We start from the raw sequence: 11,544 nt of genomic DNA, 5'->3' as shown, positions 1-11,544 counted from the left end.
ACTATAGCATTTTTTAGCTTAAAATATAAATAATATATTTTTATTTTTTTAAATTTAATTACTTGAATTCTAGAAACTAACAATAACAATTATAAAAAAAAATGGTTTGGACAGGTTAACCCGACCAAACCGACAAAATCATTGGGCAGGTTGAACTTTTTCTAAATTTTTATTGGGCGGGTTACGATTAAATATTTGCAACCGATATTTATATTGGGTTACTTGGGAAAATTTACAAAAATACTGGAATTTGGGTTAACTTTTACAAAAATACTGTCACACGAAAATCTTTTCAAAAATACTGTGTTTTTATAAAACACCAGTAAAACACAAAGCAAAACAACAGTAGAACGGTGAAAACTTAACACAGTATACTGAATATGAAACTTATAAAAAAAAATACAATAAAAAAATAAAAAATTACCGCCAAACAATATTTTTGTAAAAAAATAACAAAAGTTAGTGTAGCATATAAATTTCCCTCATAAAAATATACACCCCTAATGTGGTCTAATGAATACCGTTAATAAGTATATATATTTTTTTATTAATTTTGAAAATACTATATTTTTCGCTGGGCCTAAAAATATATAATTTTGTTTTTTCAATGTCTCACTAAATTTGAAGATGGCATTCAAGAACATATAATGGATCAGAAATAACCAAATTATAAAATTAAGTAGAGCTAATATCTAACTGAGATCGACAAACTGGACAAGATAAATTCTTTCGAAGCCAATTACAAATACAATTCACGTGAAACAAATGTAAACAGTGAGGCATCCTCGCACCCTTTGTTCCCACTCCAAATTCTTCCAAACACACTGCACAACTCTTTCCTAACTCATCATCATCATCATCCTCTCCAACTCTGTAACCATCAAGATGTAAATCCACAATCTCCATATTATCCATCCAATAAAATTCATCATTAATATCATCATCATCCATACTACGCTCCCATTGCTCTACCTGTCTCTCGATCGCCACTGCACCCACAACCAATCTTGAATACTTGTTTTTGGCATTAATAAACCATTTACAGAACTCAGTAACAGCCTGTGCCACGTCGGTTCTGGCACTGCGACGTTTGACTCCAATAGTTGATAAAATGGGTGAGAGAGCCTTGTAAGTTGCCTCAAAACTATGCATTTTGTCAACGCCTAATGGTTCTGACAAGGTTTCTGATGCTGGGTAGTAGACCACGTCCGGCGTGTTTCCGTCGGGGGTGTAGTCGCCGTCTTCGTTTGACACGTGGCCGTAGCAGCTGGTGACTATGGTGCGGTAGGTGATATTGAACTGGAATTGTGTAATGGGCTCCTCTTTTTGGTTTTGGTAATTGTTAATGTTAGGGTTATTTAGATGGATAATCTCTGTTAGGGTTACTGAATTTGTGTAGCTACTACTTTTATGAATGATTCTGTTGTTGTTATTCATATTTGATTAATAATTAATTTATAAAAGAGACTTAAAAGTTAGTAATTACGCTTTCAAAAACAAAAAGTTAGTAATGACAAGAAAAAAAGTAATGGATACCTAATATATATACATTGATCTAGGTTTCTATTTTCGAATCACCAAATATATATAGATCTTTCAAACTTAAATAAGATAAATCATATTTAAATTTTGATTATAAAAGATAAATTTAGGTACCTTTTAAACTTAACTTTATATAAAACCTTTAATTTTTAATTTTTTATATAAAAAAAAAGGTTTAATTTTAAGTTTAAGAAACAGATATTTATAATTTTTTTTGACGAAAAATATTTATAAATTTATTTAGGTTAAAATAAAAAACATAAGGTATCTTGATTCAAAAAAAAAAAAACAAACGTTGGATATCTAATTTTGAATATATTAAAAAAAAATCTATCCTTATTTTATTTTTATTTTTATAGTTTAAGATTTTACACAAAAACGTGGCCTCTCTCTATCTCTAGCCTATATGGGGTTTTAAGCAAAATTTAAAAAAGGGGAATTCTGTTTGAGAAATAAATGAAATTTAAATGAGTTTCTAAACTTTTTTTTTTTTTTTTAAAAAAAAACACAAATTATTAGATGTTGCCACGTGGTCAGGATCTATGTAATTAGTTAAACCTAAATATAATTAATCCATTGGAATTAATAATAAATTTGTTCATATTCTTTATTTTTTATTCAAAATTATTTTCAAATTTTGATATTTAGAATTAGTTAAATTTTAAATATTATTTTAAATTAAATTTGAATGTTTTGATAGTTTAACCTGAGCATTATCGTTAGTATGCTTTCAAATTTCAAAGATTATCACTACATTAATATTATTAATTTTAAAATTATGATATTAAAAAAACTAAAAACTAAAATAAAATTAACATACTTGACTTGACACGTAACATCTATTTAGTATCATGAAACATAAATTAATGTAGTATATATTTTTATTTTTAAGTTAGTATATATTAATTAATTATTTCTTACTTGCTCCTTGAACATGAAAAAGTTTATGGTTTTTTGATTACTTGTTAAATAATAAAAATTAATTTGACGTGAAGAGTGGGACATGGAGGAATATGGGTTGATGAAGATCTAAAATTTCATAATATCCTATATTATTATAAACTAGGAAACAAAAGCCGCGCGTTGCGCGGTCTTAAAAAAATCATAAGCTATAATTATTATTGAAAAAAGTTTATTTTTTAAATGTGAATTTTTTACAAAGTTATATCATAGAAAAAAACTGAAGTTTCTAAAAAATAATAAAAATGCATTGAAAAAATATGATTTATCTTATCATTCTTAGTCTTACATATATGAATTTTTTTAATTATTAACAATTAATTTATTAAAATATCTTTTGAGAAAAATTTTTAAGGTGTATTTTTTCTTAAAAATCGACGATCACTATATTTTAAAATAAAATTAATAGTCACTAATAACACACATATTTTTTCACTGATAAATTAATAAAAAAATATATAAAACATTAATTAAACTTTCAATTATAAATTACAATTATTAATATTAATTATTACTTAATTTTTTTAATAATAGGCATACAACAACTTAATTAATTAATTAGCATTATTCATAATTTGTAATAAATATTAAAATTACTACAAAAATAGAGAGATTAGCAAAAGAAGAATATACTGCCACCTCTTTAATTAGTTTTTTTTGTTGTGGGAAAATTATTATCATATTATTGTTGCATTTATTTTTAAATAAATATTATAAGTTGAATGATCATGTAACTTTACTTTTTACTTAATTAAATTATTATTATTATTATTTTAAGACAAATCAATTATTTAATTATATTATTTATGTGAAATTAAAAAATTGAAATTATCAAAAATTATGAAAAATAAGATATTTGAAAAATATAGTATCATCTCACCTCTCTATATTATCATGGTTTTTTTTTTTCACTTTTGAGAGTATTTTTTGTTTTTAACAATCCTATTAGAGATGAATTATTATTGTTCAATTAATTTTTTTAATGCTAAAAATGAGTATCATGATCACATAATCAATATTAAAATAATGTCAAGACATTTATTTTATTACAAATATAGAACCATTAGCATTTATTAACACAAAATATATTTTAAATAAATAAATTAAAAATAATATTCTTCATCATGTACTTGTTATAGTTGCCTCTATTTTTAGGTATGATCATTATTATTTTGTATCATCTACACTATTGAGAGTGGTATAACATTTTCTATGCACTAAAAAATCATCTCAATATTTAATGAGAAAAAATGTATTGTAAGACTAAAAAATTATACAAATAGTAGGAAAGAGAAAAAATGAGAAAGTATCTAATATTACACTATATATATGTAATATTTATACATGTGTATAAAAAATGGAGTAAAAAATGATAAAAAAAACACAAATATATTGTTAAAATATTTACATAGAGAAGTGAAAGGTAGGAATACTTGACATTATAAAATGATGATGAAAATAATAAAAAAAAAATTGAATAAATATAAAAAAAAAATAGAGAAAACAAATAATTAGAAAGAAACCTCATATATATAAAATGCTATTTTTTTTTAGCATATATGATCATCCATGGCAATTTGTTCCAATCTTTTTAATCCTCTTCTTAAAATTCTTTTCCCTTCCCATCTTCATATATGTGTCAAAGTGTTTGTATTTTTATATCTTCAACTCATCTATATATATTATATGGAAATATGAGAAGGTATAATCAAAGGTCTCTTAAAATAAATTTTGTAATTATAACATGAATTTATTGAATAGTTTTTTTTTTCTTTTGAAGAATGCCAAAAGCTTTATTTATGATAAAATCAATGTAAATATTAATGTAAATATGAATTAACAGATAATTAATTAAAATAATTAAAAAATGAATAAAAATTTGAGAAAAAAATGAGAGAATAGAAAAATTAGCTCTTTGAAAAGTTAAAGGATTACATTATCTATCCTAACATTAGAATTGTATAATTATATATATAAATATATAGATAGATATATAAATATAGCTATATGTATATACTTTTTTGCAATATAAATATGTATGCATATATTTTGAATTGTTAAAGATTAATCAATTATATAGGTTTACAAAATTACTATAAATATATATATCATATTTTTTGGGTGTAATAAAATATCTATATATATATAGATGAGAATACTAATAGTTTAAAAGAATACTAATAGATTATTAAAAAATTAAGAATGGGGAGGTTACATTATTTTTTTCTTATTATTCAATAGAAAAAAATTAGAAAACATAACAAAATAGAGAAAATAGAGAAATGGAAGGAAAAGATGCCACATCAATGCTCTTATGCTTTCCTTTATTTATATATATAGATATGAGCAAAATTGTAAAAAAATCATAAAGTACTCTCGACGATTTCAAGTAAATTTGCCAAAATAATATGGACGACAAGTATTGGGCCGGACCCAAGATCTAAAAACCCTTGGGCCTTTATATTAAAGGGAGAAGGAAACTTACAAAAAATACTGTAATTTGGGTTAACTTTTACAAAAATACTGTCACACGAATTTTTTTTTTAAAAATATTGTGTTTTTATAAAACAGAACACAAAACAGAACAACTAAAAACAACAGTGGAACCACTAAAAAACAACAGTGGAACCACTAAAAAACAACAGTAGAACAACAGTGAAAACTTAACACAGTACACAATATAAAACTTACACAATATTTTTGAAAAAAAATTATGCCACACAGTATAAAAATAAAACAATTAAAAATTTCAGTATGTGGTATAATTATCCCTTGGAGAAATACTCCAATAGTAAAATCAAATTGTAAAATAATATAATATACTATTTTTTCAATAAAATATAAAATAATTATAAAAATAACTTCACAAAACTCAATTACAATCCTTTCTTGCCACATCATAAAAAATTACCTTAATTTAAAGTTTATATGCATGAAATAAAATTGATTCAAAAATTTTATTTATTTATTCATTTATATTTTTGCGTTTCAAAAATAATTTTTTGATAACTTATGCTGATGGTAAGAAACTAATTAATTATTTTTTCATAAAAAATTAAAATATCATGTTTATATTAGAATAATTTGTTGTATAAATACCTAAGTTTAACTCCGGGTTATACATAAATTTAATTTTTTACGATAATAATACTTGAGTTATATTTTTAGAACTTCTATAAATACTTTGTCATTAAGTGTCAAGTCAATGGCCACATGGCAGTCATTGATTGGTCCATGTCATTAATTTTTTTATATATATTTTATTTAAAGAATAATTTAAATATACTAATAAAAAATAAATAAGAGTAAAATAGACAGAACAAAAAACTCTGTGAAAACACGTTCAACCCATAATCGAGAATGTTTAACAACATTATTTGACAAAATAGAGAAAGACACCTTATGAGAAAATGTAAATACTTTATTTTATTTGGATATGATATCTATTATCTAATGTATGTAATGTAAAATTAACTGTATATGTTAGTCTTATATTTGAAACTTTCTCAAGAATTTTGATTCAACATTATAAATATTTTGCTTTTACTAATAACGGTGGCACTTAAGAAACACTGATTATGAAAAAAAGCTAACCTTCACTAATCATATTAATATGTTTTATTTTCACCCACCAATATTATAATTTATAGTATGACAAATAAAATTGAGACAATTATTTACCACACTATAAAATAAAACAAATGAGGCATATAATAAAATATTTTAACTTATACTTAATATAGTTAGTCTATTCTTATTTCTTCTGGTCCAAATGATAAGACGTGAGAAGTGACAATAAAAGACAAAACAAAATGGAATATTAAAATGTGATGATTTGTTTGTGCAGACAAAAAATAATAAAAGATGAGAATATGATGGAAACCGCGTTCTTCACTTTTACCCAATCCAATTGCAATTAGGGCAATGGGCAGTCATATGCCGCCTCTAAAGCATTGCAACGTAGGGGTATTCGTAGTACGGTTAGTGCGTTTTTGACTATTTTTTAAATTGTTATGCTTTTGTTTTGTAGTGAGTAATTTGGTAATTTGGGGTCGTGGGGTCAGGGCTGAAGTGGGGTTAGGGCTGGTTGGAGTAAGCCGTCGGGATGTGGTTGTGGTTGGGGTCGTGGTGGTGCTCCGGTTACACTTTGTGTCTGGTTGGGGTTGAGTTGAAGAAGAAAAAAACGAAAAAGATGAAGAAGAAGAAGAAAAAAAAAAAAAAAAAAGAAAAAGAGAAAAGAAGTTTTTTTAAATTATTTATTTATTTATTATTTATTTTTTTAAAATTAAAATAATAACACCCACTAATAATATTTCGACACGTGGTATTTGAATTGGGTTTAACGGATCTGTTAACTTGGAGACCAACGGAAAAATAAAAAACATGACCTTGAGGACTATTGCCGCTATTTTTGGAAGTTGGAGACTTATCTGTATCAAACTGAACTTTTTGGGGACTTTTGCCGCAAATTTCCCTTTATTTTATTAATAATTATATTTTATTTTTTTTTTCTGAAATGGGCCTTGAGCGGTGGAAGCCTAAGGCGACCCGCCTCCTTCGTCTTAGCTCAAGGTCGGCCATGTATATAGGATGATTTTACAATGTACCCCTTGTAAAGGAGTGTATTGATGCACTATTTACTTACTTGAAAAAACTAATTTTTTTAATACTCATATATTGTAGCTATTTAAGATATCTTACAAATTTTTAAGAAATTTAAAATAATTTACAATATATAAAATAATATTCAAATAGTTTATTTTATACGGTATAAAATAAAATAATCACGCGTGCAAGATATTATTTGAATCTAGTTTTTAACGTGTTAAATTTTTTTTAATTTTTTAAAATTTTATAAACTATCTTAAATGACTATAATTTATATGGTAAAAAACTTAACTAAAAAGTTATTTTAGAACTAAAAGGGGTGCGTCTATTTTAAGGGGTCCATTATATGTACCAATAAAATTTATGTATGGCAAGTGGTGAGGCGATGTGACCTGTGTCGACGTTGACTATAATTACAACAAATTAACCCTACACTTCACTATGCCTTATAATAAAAAACGCGTAGAAGAATTTGTTGGATTAAAATAAATATTATGAACCAATAATAATAATAATAATAATAATAAATTATAAAGCAAAATTGACTTGTCCTTCCTTATATTAGCTGTCTTTTTTTTTTGTTATATTGTTAAAGTTTCCAGGACACTTTGACCAAACACTTACTTCATACTTGAGATTGATGTATGTACCCGTTCACATTATTAATTAAGATAATAAAAATAAAAATTCGAAACTGTTTATGATCTAAATCCTAATTTATGGCGTCCACATTATTATAATTTGAGTATTTTATAGTGTCCAATAGGACAATATTATATCGATGTGGCGTATTATAAGTAGTTAGAGATTAATTATAGTATTTATTAAATTAAAATGTATATGATTCGATATTGATTTGTACCAATAATTGTATGTCACCTCATCTGATATTTGGCACCATAAGGTATCCCTTAGCATTTATCTTATAATATTCTTATCTTGTTGAGTTTGGATTACCGATAAATATACTCTTTTATGTAATTTGAATTAAATGTAATTTAGAATAATTTTAATGTTTCTTGTATTTGCTCACTTAAGAAATTGTACGATAATTATATAATTGGAGGTATAATATTGTATATGTTGGATCAACTCTCACTAGAGCTAGTGCCACGTGTTCATCCAAGCTTTGTATTCGGTTGGTAGTTAGTTACACAGTTAGAATCTTTAGTTTGTTATAGTTATCATTTTTCAATTAGGTTTGTTACTCAACTTCTCAAGCCATGTTGGCTATATATATATTTGTACTTTCACTATATTCAATAAGTTTGAGAGATCAAGGGTAAGAAAGTAAAAAGCTAGAGAGCAATGAGTTGATCGGAAAATAAAGAACGATGGTCAGCTATAAAACTTTGAGGCTGTTCAGAGAGGTTTGGTACACTTTCTAAGGTGTTGCCTATTGATTTGTAATATATCTACTATTAAATATCAATGCATGAACTAAACCAATCTAAGGGAGTTCAGTAAAGAGGAATAGACTCTTCACAATTATGAGGGAAAGTTCGAACCTCTATATGCACTATGTCAATTTTTTATTCTGTTTTCTTTTATTATAGATTTTTAGTTTCTTTGCCATTTTTTGTTCTTGTTCAGTTTCTTTATGGTGTGTGTGGTTTGCAAAAATAGGATCAGTTGGTGTTGGTAAAATTCAATAGTGGTATCAGAGCTCCAGGCTGTGGGAGAAAGAACTTAATCAGTGAAGATCAAGAATAAGACCTCAGGAAGAATAAGAAATCGAAAGACAGAGTTGTAGGTGCATGGATTTCGAAAAATGACGAGTGTTAAGGTCAACATTGAAAAGTTTAGTGGTAAAAATGACTTTTGTCTTTGGCGTGGTCATCTTAGAAATCTTAGACTCGATGAAGCTCGATCAAAAGATGCTAAGAAACCAGATGGGGTCGATAAAAAAGATTGGGAAGATACACTCTAGAAGGCTCGGAATACAATCATTTTGTGTCTTAAAGATGAGATCCTCATGAATGTGGTTAAAGAAACCACTACATCTGCAATGTGGAGAAGCCATCATGAATGTTGCATATTTGATCAATCGATGTCCATCTTGAGTTATCAACCTTGAGACTCTAGAAGAGAAGTGGACAGGTAAGGAACCTAACTTATCTTATCTAAAAGTTTTTGGATGTACTGCTTTTGTACATCATAATGTTGGGAAGTTAGAACCTAGATCTATTAAATGTGTTTTCTTGGGATATTCACATGGGGTTGAAGGGTATAAGTTATGGGATAGATCAAGATGAGATTTCAAGGCCATTATTAGCAGAGATACAATATTTTAACGAGAATGAATTTTCTTGTAAGGATAACATGAGTGCAAGTCCTAGTAATGTTAGCAACATAAACATAGGAAAAGAGAGTTCAAGCATGAACCAAGGATCTATTCAGGTGGAAAAGATGGTTGAACCAGGTTCCAGCAACAATACTAGAGAAGCATAGGCTCAGGTGGAACCAATTATAGAGCTACTAGAAGAAGAATCAAGTGAACATAATAACCACGGAGAGCCAAAACTTGAGGACTACATGTTGACAAGAGGCAGACCAAGAAAAGAGCCAAAACTTGTTAACAAATTGAGTCTCAATATATGGGAAGATATCATAGCTTATGCTTTCTACTCAGTAATGGAATTAACCAAAAGGGAACTTGATGATGAAGCAATGAATAATATTGATGCAAAGAAATGGAATGATGCTATGGATGAAGAGATGGACTCCCTCGTCAGAAACAAAACCTGATACCTAGTTCCTAAACCTGAAGATGGTTTTGTAATATCAAGCAAATGGATCTATAGGATGAAGGATGGAGAGCTAGAAGGAGGAAAACTTAGATACAAGGCCAGGTTTGTGGCCAAAGGATTCACACAAAGAAAGGGGTTGATTTTAATGAAATATTCTCACCTGTTGTTAAGTATAAAACTATCAAAATCCTGCTTTCAATTGTAGTTTAGTTTGACATGAAACTTCAACAAATGGATGTCAAGACAATATTTTTGCATGGTGAGTTAGAGGAAGACATGTACATGGAACAACCAAGAGGCTATGAACAAGGATCTGCAACAAAGACAGTGTGCAAGCTCAAGAAAGCATTGTATGGTTTGAAACAAGCTCCAAAATAATGGAATAGAATATTTGACAACTTCATGGTGAAAAAAGGTTTTCAGAAGAGTCTACATGATATTTGTTTGTACTACAAAGGACCATATAGAGGAAAGTGAGTATCTGTTGCTGTATGTAGATGCCATGTTACTCATAAGCAAGAACAAGGCAAAGGTTGAAAATCTCAAGGAGATATTCAGTGCAAAATTTGACATGAAGGACCTGAGATGAGCAAAAAGGATATTAGGAATAAAACTAAAGAGGAAAAGAAGAAAATGAACTTTGGCAATCAATTAGAGAGGCTACATCAACAAGATCATTAAAAAATTTGTTATGAAAGGCTCTAAACCAACCAAGTAGCCTATGACAACATAGTATCAAGTCACAAGCAAACTGAGTTCTGAAACTATGAAAGAGAAGATACCCTATGCTATTGCAGTAGGATCAATCATATATTTGATGGTATGTTTAAGACCTGTTTTGGCTCATAGTATCAACCGCATTAATAGATATATGGCAAATCCAAGAAATGATTATTGGCAAGCAATGAAATGGTTAATGAGATATCTGCAGGTAGGAACAACAAATTAGGGACTGGTGTACAAACATCAAGATAGAGAAATCACTGTTGAAAGATTCAGTGATTCAGATTATGCAGGGGATAAGTATACTCGAAGATCAATATCTGCATATCAGTTTTTAGTATGTGGAAACTGTGTTAATTGAAAAATACAGTTATAACCCGTGGTTGCTCTTTCTACTACATGGAAGTTGAATTTATGGCAGCTATTGAGGCCATAAAATAAGAGAGTGTTTGGATTCAGGGATACTGAAAGAATTAAAAATATTTAAAGACAATGTAATCAATTAATTAGATAGCCAAAGTGCCATATACTTGTGCAAGAATCCCATATACCATGACAGATGCAAACACATAGATATCAAATACTTTTTCATAAGGGAAAAAGCATCTTAAGGGCAAGTCAAAGTAAAAAAAGGTGCATACAGATGACAATCCACCAAATATGGGAATCAAGGTTGTAACTCTAGGCAAGTTTGATCATTGCAAAGACTTGTTTAGAATTAGAATTGACTAATGCAACGTTAGATAACTCTGAACTCCCTAGTGGCATTTGAGCCTTGTTTTAGTTCTAGTAAGAACCGAGGTAAAATTTGTTGGATTAGCTCTCACTAGAACTAGTGCCACATATGTTCATCCAAACCTTATATTCAGTTGGTATTTAGTTAGACGTACAGTTAGATCTTTAGTTTATTAGCTGTATCATTTTGCACTTAAGTTTGTTACTAAGCTTCTCAAGCCATGTT

At 27.7% G+C, this 11,544-nt stretch overlaps 1 protein-coding gene across 1 annotated transcript; it reads right to left on the bottom strand.

The window, feature by feature from the left end:
* Nucleotides 1–675: 675 nt before the first annotated feature.
* Nucleotides 676–1,437, bottom strand: LOC133030658 (uncharacterized). Its single transcript, XM_061103469.1, has one exon. The coding sequence runs from the start codon at nucleotides 1,435–1,437 to the stop codon at nucleotides 676–678; it is 762 nt and encodes a 253-aa protein (XP_060959452.1).
* Between the last annotated feature and the right edge of the window lie 10,107 nt (nucleotides 1,438–11,544).

Source organism: Cannabis sativa, chromosome 8 (assembly GCF_029168945.1).
Source record: "Cannabis sativa cultivar Pink pepper isolate KNU-18-1 chromosome 8, ASM2916894v1, whole genome shotgun sequence".
NCBI lineage: Eukaryota > Viridiplantae > Streptophyta > Magnoliopsida > Rosales > Cannabaceae > Cannabis > Cannabis sativa.
This window is presented reverse-complemented; position numbering and strand designations above follow the sequence as displayed.